Source organism: Macaca thibetana, chromosome 5 (genome assembly GCF_024542745.1).
Source record: "Macaca thibetana thibetana isolate TM-01 chromosome 5, ASM2454274v1, whole genome shotgun sequence".
In the NCBI taxonomy this organism is placed as follows: domain Eukaryota; kingdom Metazoa; phylum Chordata; class Mammalia; order Primates; family Cercopithecidae; genus Macaca; species Macaca thibetana.
In genome coordinates, this window is record NC_065582.1 from 179,554,038 (window position 1) to 179,570,345 (window position 16,308).

At 54.4% G+C, this 16,308-nt stretch overlaps 3 protein-coding genes across 5 annotated transcripts in view; 2 read left to right on the forward strand and 1 right to left on the reverse strand.

The window, feature by feature from the left end:
• Positions 1–15,951, forward strand: part of MAN2B2 (mannosidase alpha class 2B member 2) — a 46,868-nt gene extending 30,917 nt beyond the window's left edge. For 2 of the 3 annotated variants that reach the window (XM_050792087.1, XM_050792088.1), the window contains exons 12-19: positions 1,999–2,190; positions 2,691–2,943; positions 3,786–3,896; positions 3,992–4,184; positions 6,920–7,057; positions 10,067–10,179; positions 12,665–12,782; positions 14,715–15,951. In XM_050792087.1, coding sequence (XP_050648044.1) covers positions 1,999–2,190; positions 2,691–2,943; positions 3,786–3,896; positions 3,992–4,184; positions 6,920–7,057; positions 10,067–10,179; positions 12,665–12,782; positions 14,715–14,812 — 1,216 coding nt within the window. In that variant the 3' untranslated portion in view covers positions 14,813–15,951. The remainder of the gene's footprint in view (positions 1–1,998; positions 2,191–2,690; positions 2,944–3,785; positions 3,897–3,991; positions 4,185–6,919; positions 7,058–10,066; positions 10,180–12,664; positions 12,783–14,714) is intronic. The other variant, XM_050792089.1, reaches the window with a different exon arrangement.
• Positions 1–16,308, forward strand: part of MRFAP1 (Morf4 family associated protein 1) — a 572,854-nt gene that overhangs the window by 539,692 nt on the left and 16,854 nt on the right. The gene's annotated exons all lie outside the window — the stretch shown is intronic.
• PPP2R2C (protein phosphatase 2 regulatory subunit Bgamma) overlaps positions 1–16,308 on the reverse strand; it is an 873,451-nt gene that overhangs the window by 290,614 nt on the left and 566,529 nt on the right. The window lies entirely within an intron of this gene.

Here is a 16,308-nt window from a genome sequence, read left to right on the forward strand (position 1 = left end):
GTCTCACTCTATAATCTAGGCTGGATTGCAGTGGCACAATCATGGCTCACTGCAGCCTCAACCTCCTCCGGGGCTCAAGTGATCCTCCCACCTCAGCCTCCTGAGTAGCTGGGATTACATGTGCGTACCACCACACCCAGCTAATTTTTGTGTTTTTTGTAGAGATGGGGTTTCACTATGTTGCCCAGGCTGGTCTCAAACTTCTGAGCTCAAGTGATCCGCCTGCCTCAGCTTCCCAAAGTGGGATTACATGTGCATACCACCACACCCAGCTGATTTTTGTGTTTTTTGTAGAGATGGGGTTTCACTCTGTTGCCCAGGCTGGTCTCAAACTCCTGAGCTCAAGTGATCCGCCTGCCTCAGCTTCCCAAAGTGCTGGGATGACAGGCACGAGCCACCATGCCCAGCCCACTAAGCATGTTTTCAAGGTTCATCAGTATCGTAGCACGTATCAGTAGGTCATTCCTTTTCATGGCTGAATACTATTCCATCGCATGTATGTACCACATTTTGTTTATCCATTCTTTAGTTGATGGACATTTGGGTTGTTTCCACATTTTAGCTACTATCAATAATGCTGCTCTGAACATTCATGCACAAGTTTTTGCGTGGACATACATTTTTGTTTCTCCTGGGTACATAGCTAGGAGTAGAATTGCTTGGTCATAAGCTAACTCTATGTTTAACTCTTTGAGGAACTGCCAGACCGTTTTCCAAAGCGGCTGCACCATTTTCTGTTCCTCCCAGCAGCGGATGAGGGTTCCGATTTCTTCACATCCTCGCCCACACTCGTTATTTTCTGTCTTTTCAATTATAGCCATTCTCGTGGGCGAGAAGTGGCATCTTCTGATGGTTTTGATTTGCATTTCCCTGCTAACTAATGGTGTTGAGCATCTCTTCATGTACTTACTGGTCACTAGCATATCTTCTGTGGTGAGATGTGTCTTTATATCCTTTGCCTATTTTTAAATCGGCTTGTCTTTTATTATTGAGTTGTAAGAGTTCTTTATATATTCTAGCTACAAGTCCCTTGTCAGATACATGATTTGCAAATCCCTCCTTCCATTCCATGGCTTGTCTTTTTACTCTTTTGATGGCCCCTGGGGGAGCTTTTTAAAAGGACGGTGTGGGGAAGGGGTCCAGAGCCAGAGACCTCAATTTTTTTCTTTCTCTTCTTCCACCAGCACTCAGTAGAACCCTCCTCAGCCTGCCTCGCTTTCCTTCCCCACCCTCACCACAATCCCACAGAGAAGTGGAGGCCATCCACCTCACTGTCCACCCACAGCCAGGCCAGACTCAGATACAAATACATCACTTGTGTGCTTGCTTAGACCAAAGATTGCATTTTACAATTAAAATACTGGACCCCCTCCTGCTCTTCTCCCATCCTCTGTCCTAACACAAACATCCTGATAGAAGGGAGGGAGCACAGAATTTGGAGTTGGGGCTGAATTTGAGTTCTGGCTTGCACACTTCCTAGATGTGCGATCTTGGGTGCATGATGTCACAACTTCCAGCCTCGGATGCCTCGGGAGTGGGATGGGTGAATAGTCCCTGCCCGTGGGGGTTGGGAGAATTTAACCAGGTGAAGTCAGTGAAGGCTCTGGCCCGTGACGTAGGGTCGGTACACATTGGTGTCCTGCTGGACAGCTGGGGGTCAGCGTGACAAAAGCCCATTTCTGCACTGGTTTCACTTGCAGACCACAGCCTGGGTGAGCCAGTTCCGCCTCTTGGGGGTGCCCTCTGCTGACAGCTTACGGTTCCTGTCTGCAGGCTCTGTCCCTCTCCTCCTTTGTGACCTGTTCTGGGACAGGATGGAGTCTAAGGCCACACGGGCTGTGGGTGGGGTCTCAGGGCTTCTAGATGAGCTGAGTCGCGTGGCCTCATGAGTGCTACGCAGGCTGCTCAGATGGCATCTGGAGAGAGAGGCTTGCCAGCCGGTGTCTGTGAAACCTTGTGCAGGATGAGAATGACATCTTCTCTCTCCTGCCTCTGCAGACAGAGCAACCGAACGGTGCGCGTGACCCAGGAGTTCCTGGAGTACCACGTCAACGGGGATGTGAAACAGGGCCCCATTTCCGATAACTACCTGTTCACACCGGGCAAGGCCGCGGTGCCTGCGTGGGAAGCTGTGGGAATGGAGATCGTGGCGGGACAGCTTGTGACTGAGATCCGGCAATACTTCTACAGGTGCTTCCCCCCGGGGTGACCCCACAGCCCGGCACACAGTCAGCGCACATGTGCAGGCAGCTCAGTGAATGAGGGTCTGCCTTTGCTCTGAACCCCAGCTCCTGGGCCGTGTTTGACATGTGGTTTGATGAAGAAATGAATTGCTCTGGCATCTGCGTGCTGGTTGCATTTGCGTGCGCTACGTCACATTGGTTGGGAGCTAAGTTCAGAGCTGGGAGAGAGACCCACAGACCCTAGGGCCCACAGAGCACCTGTTCTTCCATGATCAGAGCAGATGTAAGGCAGGCCCGGCATGGCAGCCCTACGGCGTCGGGGAACCAGACTGCTCCCAGCTGCTCCGGGTCCTGGGCGGTGCTATTGTCCACATGACCCAAGAAGGCTCCCTGCCTTTCAGCCCTACCGTGCTCTGCCCACCCTGCCCACGTGAAGGAAGGGAAGCAAAAAGGAAGCATCTAGAAGGTTCCTGGAGCTTTACTTACTGAGGCTCCCTTCTCCTCTAGGAACATGACAGCACGGAATTACACATATGCAATCCGCTCCCGGCTTACCCATATGCCGCAGGGCCATGACAGGGAGCTGCTCTGCCACCGGATAGAGCAGGAGTACCGAGCCGGCCCCCTGGAGCTGAACCGCGAGGCTGTCCTGAGGACCAGCACCAGCCTAAACAACCAGCAGGTCATCTACTCAGACAACAACGGCTACCAGATGCAGCGGAGGCCCTACCTTTCCTATGTGAACAACAGCATCGCCCGGGTATGCCCTGCGATGCCCACAAGGCACACTCCCGAGGCGCCTTTCCTGGACCCATTAAGCATCAACTTGTAGCAGTGGAGGCCAGTAGAGGCCAGTAGAGACCTCCAGTGAGAATGTATTTTTCCTATTTTTTTTTTAAGATGGAGTCTCACTCTGTCACCCAGGCTGGAGTGCAGTGGAGCGATCTCAGCTCACTGCGACCTCTGCCTCCCAGGTTCAAGCGATCCTCCTGCCTCAGCCTCCTGAGTAGCTGAGATTACAGCCGCCTGCCACCACGCCCAACTAATTTTTGTATTTTTAGTAGAGATGGGGTTTCACAATGATGGCCAGGCTGGTCTCGAACTCCTGACCTCAGATGATCCGCCCGCCTAGGCCTCCCAAAGTGCTGGGATCACAGACGTGAGCCGCTGCACCCGGCCTCCAGAGAATTATTTTAAAGCCTGTGTGTCTGCCCGTTCAGGGCTTGAGCGTGCAGGCCGTGAGTCAGACTGGTGTCTGAGTTCTGGTGCTACCACAGACAAGAATGGTATGTGCCTTGGCTTGTGCCTCAGTTTCCTCTCCTGTAAAATGGCTGCTTCATCAAAGGGTCATTGTGAGGATCCATGAGATGATACTTGGCCAGGGTTTGCCCAGGGCCTGCACCCACGCCAGCTGGGCCGTATGCTTGGAAGCCACAGAGCTGGTGTCTGAACCCCGGTCTGTTCAGGGGTCCAAAGTTAGGGTCCTGGCCCCACGCTGCTGCTGTGCCTGTTGGGAGCACTAGCTGGGATGGCCAGAAGGTGATGCCTGACCTACCTTGTCCTTTGCCCCAATCGCCCTCTTGGGGACGTTTCTCTCTGCAGAATTACTACCCCATGGTTCAGTCGGCCTTCATGGAGGATGACGAAAGCAGGCTTGTGTTGCTGTCAGAGCGGGCACATGGCATCTCCAGCCAAGAGAATGGGCAGGTGGAGGTAGGAGGCATGGTCTGTCCCGCAGCAGCCCCTCGTGGCCCCCCACAGGCATGCCCAGGTGCAAGCCGGGCCTCTCGGACAATGCCTTCCCACAGGTCATGCTCCACCGGCGGCTGTCGAACAACTTCGACTGGGACCTGGGCTACAACCTCACGCTGAACGACACCTCAGTCGTCCACCCAGTGCTCTGGCTTCTGCTGGGATCCTGGTCCCTCACCGCTGCTCTGGGCCAAAGGAGTGCAGTGGCCCTGCAGCACAGGCCCGTGGTGCTGTTCGGAGACCTGGCCGGTAAGGGGTGCCCTTTCAGAGTAATGTCATCATGGCCCCAGCACCAGCCAGGCCAGGGTGGGCCTTGGGAGGGGCCTGTGCCCTCATGAATCTGGGCCGCTTTTGGGCAGGAAGGGACCTCAGGGACCTCTAGTCCAAGCCCCTGATTTAACAGATGGGCAAACTGAGGGCAAACAGTGGCTCACTTAAGGTCATACAACTAGTAGGTACAGAGCTGGGACTCACCCATTTCACCATATGCCTCTTCCCTGTGTCTTCTCCATTTTCTTCTCTGAAGTATCTTTTCCTTTCTTAACATGACATTATGCCACCACGTCACTTTAGGTCTGGAGGCTTAGCATTTAAAAGACTGGTTTGTTGGCCTGGCGTGGTGGTGCATGCCTGTAATCCCAGCTACGCAGGATACTGAGGCGGGAGAATCACTTGAACCCAGGAGGCAAAGGTTGCAGGGAGCTGAGATTGCGCCGTTCCACCTCAGCCTGGGTGACGGAGCAAGACTCTGTCTCAAAAATAAAAATGAAAGACAATTTTGGTCTGAATCTAGGTGTGCTGTCACCAGGTGGGGGTATTCCTAATCTATAGTCTAATCTGAAGGACTTATTCTGTACCTCCACCAAGGCTTCTATGGATCAGATCAACGACCATGTAGTTCTGTGTCTCTATAAAGTAGCAGAACATGAGAAACATTAAACAATGATTACATTTAGTCTTTTTGGAGCTGCGAGACCTAGATACAATTTGCTGCCATTCTCACCATTCCTTAAACTCTTTTCTTTTCCTGCTCACCTATGGAGGTTTTGATTAGCATGTGCTTCCCTGCTTTGGTTTTAGAGCCAGAACCTTCCCAGGACAGTAGCAAGCAGGCAGGCTGTCACCCACCTATGCAACAAGCATACACTGAGCACTTGCAGGGTGCCTGTGCCACACACCGGAGATGGAGAAGAGCAGCCCCTGACCCAGGAGAGTTTTCCTGGGCTGTTGGACAGGGGAGGTGTGTTCGTATAGAGCCAGGATTCAGGGTGGAGAGGGAGCCATAGAGGGCCTGGTGTTTCGTGGGTGTGGAGGAGTGTGAGACCACAGCTGGGAGGAGGTCAGGGATCAGGTCCAGGGGGTGTCAGTTAAGGTTCTTTGGAAGTAACAGAGCCTAAAGGGGCAGCTATTTGGGCAGAGCCTGGAGAAGCTTATGGAATCTAAGGAGGAGCTGGACACAAGGTCCAGACAGGCACGGGGCAGGGCAGCTCTGGGCATCTCAGGAGCAGAGGCTCACAGCCTTGTCTCCCAGGACTGCCATTGAGCCGCCTCTGGTTCCCATGCTTCAGATTCCCAGAAGAGGAAATCTGATTGGTCTAGCAGGGTCACGTTCTGCTCCCAGACCAGTCAGTGGTTCCTTCTGGGTAGCCGGGGCTTTTCCTGCAAAAGGAGATGAGGCTGTGTCTGAGAAAGCCCCATGGCTGTTGTCAGCTCCATCCCACCTGGCCTCACTCTGGTCTCTGTTGGTTGCAAGTAAGGGAGACCCAACATGAAGTAGCTGAGCCCCCAAGGAGAGTGCATGGTGAGGCCCACATAACCAAGGGAAGGGCGGGGTGGAACTGGGCCTCAGGGCCTGGAGCCCTCGTGAGGCTGTCCCTGTGCATCTCTCACCTGCACTTCTCTCTGTCTGCAGACGTTCCTTCACCTCCCACCTGGGATGTGACTCTGAACAGCTCTGGGGCTGCCCTCAAAGAACAGCTCTGTCTTCCCCACTCAAAAGGACCTAAGACTTGGACTTTCCAGTTCCCAGTGCAAAAGTCCTGGGGAAAGATTCTGATTGGTCCTGCTGGGGTCAGGTGGCCCATACCTGAACCAATCAGCATGGCCTGGGGTATTGTAAGAAGTTGGTAGCTCCAGCTGAACATCTAGACTTGGAAGGAGTAGGGGCCAGGTGCCTTCTGAGCAGAGAGACCAGTAGATGACAAAACGGGTGGAACTGGCATCCCAGATCTTGAGTAGAAAACAGGGCTCTGGCCAGACATGGTGGCTCACACTTGTAATCCCAGCACTTTGGGAGGCCAAGGAGGGAGGATCACTTAAGCCCAGGAGTTTAAGACCAGCCTGTGAGACCCTGTTTCTACAAAACATTTTTTAAAATTTGGCCAGGGTGGTGGGCTATAGTCCCAGCTACTTGGGAGGCTGAGGTGGGAGGATAGTTTGAGCTCAGGAGTTTGAGACTGCAGTGAGCTGTGATTGCACCACCGCACTCTGGCCTGGGTGACAGAGCAAGTCCCTATCTAGAAAGAAGGAAGGAAGGGGAAGGGAAGGGGAAAAGAGAGAGAGGGAGAGAGGGAGGGAGAGAGGGAGGAGGAAGGAAGGAAAAGGAAGGAAGGAAGAGGGAGGGAGGAGGAAGGAAGGAAGGAAAGAAGGAAGGAGAGAGAAAAGAGGGCTGTGCACGAACTTGCCGTGTTATCTTGAATAAGTTTTGTTCCCTCTGGGCTTTCTTTCCTCGTTTGAGATGGCTAGGCCGAGGGGAGTCAGGGTCCTCCCAACTCTTAAGCTCTATGGTCTGAGCAAAGGCAGGGAAGTGGAAGCCTGGGGCATTGGGAGCACAGACACTTCGGGCTGGAGCGGGGTAGGCTACCCACAAGGATGCATGGGAGGTGGCTGGCAGGGGCAGGGGCATGTCATGTGCAGAGCTCTGAGTGCCAGGAGGAGGAGTTGAGCCCCAAACCCTCTCCTCACTCTGTCCATCTGCCTTGCAGGGACTGCGCCAAAGCTCCCAGGACTCCAGCAGCAAGAGGCTGTGACACTGCCCCCTAATCTTCATCTGCAGATCCTGAGCATCCCTGGCTGGCGCTACAGCTCCAACCACACGGAGCACGCTCAGAGTCTCCGGAAAGGTGAGGCAGGTGCCCTGGGGTCTCAGACCCGCTCGTCCCTCCCTGAGTCAACCAGGCTTCCGGGCCCACCACCAGACAGGGGCTCACCTTAGAGCTATCGTGGCTCTGCAGGGTCACCTGGTTTCTTATCTGGCACATGGGGAGAGTGAGGCCCAGGGAGAGTCAGTGATCAGTCACTTGGCAAGCTGGAGGCAAGGCGGGCCTGGCCCCCAGCCCTGTGACCCCAGCCCATTCTGAGTGGATCCGTCTCAGCCCGCCATCTGCAACTGAGACTAAGGAACTAGTTAAAGTCCCCCTGACCCTCAGGGGTACCTGCCAGTCCTGCTTCCTCCTAGAGCCCCCAAACACCCAAATTTCCACTCATCCTCTGAGCTTAGGCAGCCTAACTATTGGGAGCTTCCACTCACTGATTCAACAGCACATCTCGTGCCAGGCTCCGGGGAATGAGCAGTGACCAAGGTGGGCAAGGTCCCGGCTCTCTGAGTGCTTGGTCTAGAGGGGAAGCAGTCAAGTCACAAGGCAGTAATGACAAGGACAAGAGGAATCCCCCTGCACAGCATGACCCGGGGCGGGGGGCTCCCCAAGGGAGCAACACCTGCTGGGAACCGACTTGTCCTGTTGCCAGAGCCCCAGCTGCACCTTCTCTGCCCACTCTACAGTGTGAGCAGCTGAAAGGCAGGGTCGGACTATGCCTCAGCCATCCTCAGGCCCCCAAGGCCTGGCACACCTGCAGAATTAAGAATAGGAGGAAAAGGGTGGGGCGCAGTGGCTCACACCTGGAATCCCAGCACTTAGGGAATCCGAGGCAAGCGGATTGCTTGAGCCAAGGAGTTCAAGACCAGCCTGGGCAGCATAGGAAGACCCTGTCTCTATAAAAATAAAAATAGAAAAGTTCACTGGGCGTGGTGGCGTGTGCCTGAGCCTGCTTTCCCAGGCACCTGCAGCCCCCTTGTGAAATGGGATCCGTCACCATTCTGCTGTGCAGGACACAGGAGGTCTTCCCTGGCTTTGGAGCTGGAACCCCTCACCACCACACCAGGAGATGTGGAAGCACTTTCACAAACCTCTTGGCTTTTGTGATCTTGGGCAGCCATTTCCCTGTGCCATTCTGAAAACCAGCTACCCCACAGCCCCGTGATAGCTTCTTAAAAACGGGCCAGGCGAGGTGGCTCACATCTGTAATGCCAGCACTTTGGAAGGCCGAGGTAGCAGGATCACTTCAGGCCAGGAGTTCAAGACCAGCCTGGGCAACATAGCTAGACTCTGTCTCTACAAAAAAATTAAAAAATGAGTCGGGTGTGGGGATGCATGCCTGTGGTCCCAGCTACTCAGGAGGCTGAGGTGAGAGGATCACTTGAGGCCAGGAGTTCAAGGCTGCAGTGAGCTGTGATCATGCTACTGCACTCCAGCCTGGGCAACAGAGCGAGACCCTGTCTCTTAAAAAAAATGTTTTTTTTCTTTGACACAGAGTCTCACTCTGTTGCCCAGGCTGGAGTGCAGCGGTGCGATCTTGGCTCACTGCAACCTCCACCACCCAGGTTCAAGCAATTCTCCTACCTCAGCCTCCCTGGTAGCTGGAATTACAGGTGCTCACCAGCATGCCCAGCTAATTTTTGTAATTTTGTATTTTTAATAGAGACAGGTTTCACTGTGTTGGCCAGGCTGATCTCGAACTCCTGACAGCAGGCCTTCTTGGCCTCCCAAAGTGCTGGGATTACAGTTGTGAGCCACCACACCCTGCCAAATCTTTTTTTTTTTTTAATACTGATGCCTCAGTTCTAATCCCAGACAGATTGATTCAGTCAGCTTTGAGGCATAGCTACAGAGCTGAGGTTCTACCAGCCAGGGTTTAGGAAGCACCTGTGTTAACCAGGTCCTCTCTCCAGGACCTTGAACTGAGTGCTTTCCTCTGAGCCTCAGTCTTCCCATCTGTAAAACAGGAGCAATAGCAATGAGCCTTTCTGAGTGGGAAGGTCAGGGATGGGACAGGAGATCACATACGTCTCATGGCAAATGACAGCATTATATCAGTCAGGGCGGCTGGTGTATGCTGCAGTAACGAAGAGCCCCAAATGCCACGGTCTTAACAGTATACATTCATTTCTCCCCCATGCTGTGCATCCAGTGGGGTTAGCAGGAAGGTTTTTGTTGCTGTGGCCGCCAAGCCCCCCGCTGATGGAGTTTGTATTGCAGCACGTGCTTCCTCTCTCACCAAGGCAGGAAAAAGCTTCTGCCAGGAAGTACTGCGTCACTTCAGCTCACCTTGCATTGGCCACAGAGGCCACGCAGCCTCCCCCGACTTCAAAGGGAGACAGGGTATGAGAGACTGGAGTATTTGAGGACATGCCCCATCATGCCCACAATAGTGGACGAGGATGGAAACATTGCAGCTGGTGTCATGGTGGGCAGCCTTACAGTCGGCTAGACCTGGGTGGGAATCCTCCCTCTGCCACACCCCAGCTGTGTGCCTCAGGCAGGTGACTGCCCCACTCTGAGCCTTCGTTTCCTTGTCGAGTGGGGGCCATGTCAGCTGTCTCACAGGGAGTGTATTAGTCTGTTCTCATAAAGACATTTCCAAGACTGGGTAATTTATGAAGAAAGGAGGTTTAATGGACTCACAGTTCCACGTGGCTGGGGAGGCCTCATAATCATGGCAGAAGGCAAATGAGGAGCAAAGGCATGTCTTACATGGTGGCAGGCGAGAGAGTGTGTGCAGGGGAACTGCCCTTTACAAAATCATCAGATCTGGTGAGACTTACTATCACAAGAACAGCACAGGAAAGATCCGCCCCCATGATTCAATTACCTCCCACCAGGTCCCTCCCACAACATGTGGAAATTATGTGAGCTACAATACAAGATGAGGTTTGGGTGGGGACACAGCCAAGCCACATGGAGGAGGTTAAGGATAGGAAATGGAGCTGAGTGTGTAAAGCAGCGGGTAATGACCAGGGGCATTGGGGTTGGTTGATGAGGGTCTTCACTGCCACCTTTCTTCTGTCCCCAAAGGCCATCGAGGGGAAGCCCAGGCTGACCTCCGCCGTGTCCTGCTGCGGCTCCACCACCTGTATGAAGTGGGCGAGGACCCAGTCTTGTCTCAGCCAGTGACAGTGAATCTGGAGGTGAACTTCCCCACCCCCATCCAGACCATGAGCCAGGGAAGCAAACCCTAGATGTGGCCCCAAGAAACTGCCTTGGCAAAGAGATCCACGAGGGCATCCTCCCAAATGGACGCCGGTATGGGCCCCGCCCCGCCTTTCTTTGTGGTCTTCTGGGTTTGTCAGGTATTTCAACTGGCCTGTTTTTTGAGGGTTTTTTTGTGTGAGAGAGACAGGATCTCACTCTATTGCCCAGTCTGGAGTACAGTGGCACAATCTCAGCTCACTGCAACCTCTGCCTCCCTGGCTCAAGTGATCCTCCCACCTCAACCTCCCAAGTAGCCGGGACCACAGAGGCGCATCACCACGCTGGCTAATTTTTATTTTATTTATTTATTTATTTTTTGGAGACGGAGTTTCACTCTTGTCCCCCAGGCTAGAGTGCAATGGCATGCTCTCGGCTCACCACAACCTCCATCTCCCAGGTTCAAGCGATTCTCCTGCCTCAGCCTCCCAAGTAACTGGGATTACAGGCATGCGCCACCACGCCTGGCTAATTTTTTTGTACTTTTAGTAGAGACAGGGTTTCTCCATGTTGGTCAGGCTGGTCGCGAATTCCTGACCTCAAGTGATCCACCCATCTCGACCTCACAAAGTGCTGGGATTACAGGCGTGAGCACCACGCCCAGCCTATGTTTTTTATTTTTAGTAGAGACAGGGTCTTGCTATGTTGCCCAGGCTGGTCTCGAACTCCTGGCCTCAAGCAATCTGCCTGTCTCAGCCTCCTGAAGTGCTGGGATTACAGGCATGAGTGGCCTGTATTTTATTTATTTCTTATTTATTCTGTAGTAAAACTTTTAAAACACAGACATCATCTGTGTAATCCGAAAAACAGAACAGATTCTCCATAGAGTTGCTTTGAGAGGTGGCTTAGAGTCAGACAATCCAGGGTCCACAGGCCGCTCTACAGGTAAGTCTCAGGCACCCCATGCCTCTGGGCCTCAGTTTCCCCCCATGTAAAATGGGGAGAGGTGAGAGTTCTTTGCCCAGAAGGTTGTTGACAGGCCCTGGCATTAAGGGGCCTTGTGCAGTGTCAGGGCCCCCAGGCCTCGGCCCCTTCCAGGTTCCTCTCTTGGCTGATGTTGCTCTCTCAGCCCCACCATCAGGCAAGGCTTCCGCCACCTGGCCTGCCCACGCGCCCTCCCAAGAAGGCGCCACCTAAGTCACCTCATTTCTTCCCCAGTTTGCATTCTTTCTATTTCATTTCCTGCTCGTGGAGAATTCCTGTGAATTTCTGTGAATCTCTGTGTTTCTGCCTTGGGCCTCCTTCGACATCTGAGTCTTCAGGGGAATCCAGAGAAGCCCCAGGACCTTTTCACCATGATGTCTTCCTAGACCCCCCAAGTCCTCTTTCATGATCCTTGCCTCAGAGGAGCGGGCGTCCCTTTCCTCACAGTCCCTGGCCTGTCTGAGAGCAGGTCCGGGCCATGGAGGGTACCGGCGCCCAGCACACAGCCAGCCTGCCCTGGGGAGCCAGGAGGCCGGCGTGGGACCTGGAAGTTGGTCATCTTATGCTCCCCTGTTTCACAGATGGAAGCACCAAGGTCCTGAGAGGAGGAGATGGTTGGGATGGACCATGCCTCCCTTCGCGATGTGGACGGTGGCAGGGTGGAAAGACCACTGAGTTAGGAACGCAGTTAGTTTGGCTGCAGGTCACAAAACACTTACCAGATGTGCTTGGAACAGAGGACAGAGTGTTTTCTCACCCAAAGAGCATGTCCGGGTGGACCCCCAGCACCGTCACTGTGGGCCTGGTCACTGGCGTCTTCCCGCCATCACCGGCACACTGGCTGTTTGTCTTTTGCCATCTGCTTGTTTGCGGTCACAAGATGGCACAGACCTTCCTCATGAGCAAATTTCAGGGTAGGGTGGGACTGGGTGGTAGTGGCCAGAAAGGCTTTGCCCTAGAGTGGCTCTCTCTCTCTCTCTCTCTCTCTCTCTCTGTCTCCATCAGCACACGGAAGCTTCTCCAAGAACCACCCCCACCCCTCCTGCTCCACAGACGTTTCCAGACCCCTGAGGGCCTCTGGCCTCCCCTAGCTGTAAGGGAGGCTGGGACAAGGCCTATTGGGAAAGGGGGTTGGGGTAACTCTGACTGGCTTCCTCCCTGGACTGGAAATGGGGCCACCTGAGCAATGTGAGGAGAGGAGGACTCTGCATGGGGCGGGCAGCTCAAAATGCCACACCTCCCGGGCTGCTCCTCCGGCTCGGCCACCTGGTAAAGCACGCACCTCCGCTTCAGTGCCCTCATCTGTAAAGTACACGGCCAGTGCTGTCCTCGCAGATGTGCTGTGAGGAGCAGATGAGGGAGCTGTGTCAGGCACCAGGGCAGGGGCTGGCGCCCTGAGGACACCGAGTTCGTGGTGTGTCCGCCCTGCTGCTGTCTTGGTTCTCTGCTCAGATCCGGGGCTTCGTGCAGCTCACCGTCCCTCTGCTCGTCTCCCTGCAGGCTGTGCTGCAGGCGCTGGGGTCCGTGGTGGCAGTGGAGGAGCGCTCGCTCACAGGGACCTGGGATGTGAGCATGCTGCACCGCTGGAGCTGGAGGACGGGGCCTGGCCGCCGCAGAGGTTTGGGGACCCCCGCTTCAGCTCCCTACCCAGGACTCCCAGCTAGGCTCAGGAGCTGGTCAGACTCTGTGCACATCCAACCATCTGCCTGTCCTGGCCTGTGCGACCTCGAGAGGCTGCTTTCCCGCCTTCCCAAATCTACCACAGTCGGTTAAGGCTTTGGGTTAGTCTCTGCCTGCCAGGGCTCCACACAGGCGTGTGTGTGCACTTGTACATGTGTACACGCAGACCACACACCCTGCATGTGCCCTGGGTGAGACAGCCAGGCGCCCAGGGGCTTCTGCCCACCTCGGCCCTGCCGACCTCAGCCCGTCAGCCCATCCGTGCCTCACACGGCGTATGCCACTGTGAGTTCCTGCACTACAGGCGGCTTCCAGCCTCCAGTCCCTGTCTGCACCATGCCCTCTGCCTGGAACGCACAGGTCCCATTCACTCTGGCCAGCACCTGCTCAAGCTCCCCAGGAGACCTCCCCAGAGTCCCCAACCAGGCCAAGTGCCTCCGCCACTCTCCTGGCCCCGGGAGTTTCTTCTGTCCTGTGCAGCTCCTGTTGTCTACTACACACAGCATGGTGGCGGGTGCATGGTGCACGCTCAGTTGGTGGTGGGAGGAAGGAGGGAAGGAACGGAGGGAGGGACGGAGGGAGGGAAGATGATGGTTGGTTGGAAAGAAGGAAGGAAGATGGATGAATAATAGATAAGTGAACGGCTGCCTCCCAAGATTGAAGCCCAACCCCAGGGCATGCCTTCAGGGGAGCCTGGTGAGGCAAGGGCAGACTCACCAGATGGTCTCAGAAAGCTTTTGGGCTTTGAGTGCAACACCTATGAGGAAGTTGGACACATAGTACAACACTAGGGCCAGGACAAATCTATGAATTGCCCTCGGAGTGGGCAGAAATGCAAGAGACCCACAGGAGTCCTGGCAGAAGGGGATGCCACAGGCCATTGCCACAGTGGGGGCCACAGCAGACTGTAGACAGGTGCAGTGTGGTGAGAGGGAGGCTGGGAGCCACAGCAGACTAGACAGGTGCAAGGGGAGTGAGAGGGAGGCTGGGAACCACAGCAGACTGTAGACAGGTGCAGTGTGATGAGAGGGAGGCTGGGAGCACAAGCAGACTGTAGACAGGTGCAGCGTGGTGAGAGGGATGCTGGGAGCCACAGCAGACTGTAGACAGGTGCAGCGTGGTGAGAGGGAGGCTGGGAGCCACAGCAGACTGTAGACAGGTGCAGCGTGGTGAGAGGGAGGCTGGGAGCCACAGCAGACTGTAGACAGGTGCAGCGTGGTGAGAGGGAGGCTGGGAGCCACAGCAGACTGTAGACAGGTGCAGCGTGGTGAGAGGGAGGCTGGGAGCCACAGCAGACTGTAGACAGGTGCAGCGTGGTGAGAGGGAGGCTGGGAGCCACAGCAGACTGTAGACAGGTGCAGCGTGGTGAGAGGGATGCTGGGAGCCACAGCAGACTGTAGACAGGTGCAGCGTGGTGAGAGGGAGGCTGGGAGCCACAGCAGACTGTAGACAGGTGCAGCGTGGTGAGAGGGAGGCTGGGAGCCACAGCAGACTGTAGACAGGTGCAGCGTGGTGAGAGGGAGGCTGGGAGCCACAGCAGAATGTAGACAGGTGCAGCGTGGTGAGAGGGAGGCTGGGAGCCACAGCAGAATGTAGACAGGTGCAGCGTGGTGAGAGGGAGGCTGGGAGCCACAGCAGACTGTAGACAGGTGCAGCGTGGTGAGAGGGAGGCTGGGAGCCACAGCAGAATGTAGACAGGTGCAGTGTGGTGAGAGGGAGGCTGGGAACCACAGCAGACTGTAGACAGGTGCAGTGTGGTGAGAGGGAGGCTGGGAGCCACAGCAGACTGTAGACAGGTGCAGCGTGGTGAGAGGGAGGCTGAGAGGAGGCATCCTGGGCCACACTGAACAGATCACCTCTGTTCCCCTAGGTGACACCACCTTTCCCTCGAGGCCACCAGGAGGCCCCATCATCACCGTCCACCCAAAGGAAATCCGGACATTCTTCGTTCACTTTCAACAGCAGTGAGCCCCGGGCAGATGCCCCGTCCCCACGGCTGCCCCCATGAACTCCATGTAACAGAACAGACTCAGGACAGGGAAAAGCAGCGTGGAGGGATGGGAGTCAGCTGCTCATCTGCAGGCGAATGGCAGGAAATGGTCATATTTGGGGTTTTGTCCCTAATTTTTTAAAATAAAAATTACATTACAAGATCCAGGTTCTTCCCCTCCCACACTCAAGCCAGCCCTCTCCTCTTCTGTCCAAGTAAAGGATATTTGGCACGCTCATGTGTCATTCACTCACAAAAGACAAACCCAGGACGTTCTGCCTAAGGCAGAGCACAAGACCCACAGCAGCACTGAAACGCTTCTGCCATCCAGGCCCTGCCAGGCTTGCCCGGGCTGCCGGTGGTAGCTGTGGACCTACTGCCTGCCGCCTGTTTTCATAGACTCATCCCATGCTGGCAACAGGCCTGCAAGGGGCTTGGCTCTGCCACAGGGCAGGAGAAGAAGCTGTAGCACCGAGCTGGAGTTCCAGCTCCAGACGCCCACCTGTGTCTCAGGGCACCGCCTGTTGAGCAGAGAAGGCACAGCAGCCGTCAGAGTCCATGACGAGATGAAACCACACAGCAGGGATGTCCAATGTCAGAACTATTAATATTGATAAAAGTGTAACCTTCCCAGGTCTATGCCCAAGAGAATTGAAAGCATCCATCCACAAAAAACCTGTGCTTCTGCGTTCATAGCAGCATTACTCAAAAGTCAAACGGTAGCAACAACCCAAATGTCCATCCACAGGTCAATTAAGACTTGAAATGTGTTCTGTCCATACCATGGAATATTATTTGGCCATAAAAAGGAAGGACATTCTGACACATGCCACAGCCTGGGTGAATCCTGCAAACATTACGCTAAGTGAAAGAAGCTAGACACAAAAGGCAACATATTGTGTGATTCTATTTACGTGAAATGTCCAGAATAGGCAAATCTGTATATAAGAGACAAAGCACATTGGTGGTTGCCAGGGACTGAGGGAAGAGAGAAGAGGCATGACAGCTAACAGGGATGGAGTTTCTTTGGAAGATGATGAAATTGTGGAATTAGCAATGATGGTTGCACAACTTTGTGAATATACTAGAAACCATTGAATTGTTAACTTTGAAAGATAAATTTTATGGTCTGTGAATTATATCTCAATTTTAAAACTTTTTTTTTTCCCTGAGACAAGAGTCTCACTCTGTCGCCCAGACTGGAGTGCAGTGTCATGATCCCAGCTCACTGCAACCTGCACCTCCCGGGTTCAAGCAATTCTCTAGCCTCTGCCTCCCGAGTATCTGGTACTACAGGTGTACCACTGCATCGGCTAATTTTTATGTTTTTAGTAGAGACAGGGTTTCACCATGTTGGCCAGACTGGTCTCAAACTCCTGACCTCAGGCGACCCACCTGCCTTGGCCTCCCAAAGTGCTGGGATTACAGACATGAGACACTGTGCCCGGCCTAAACTGTTTTAAAGAGTAAACTA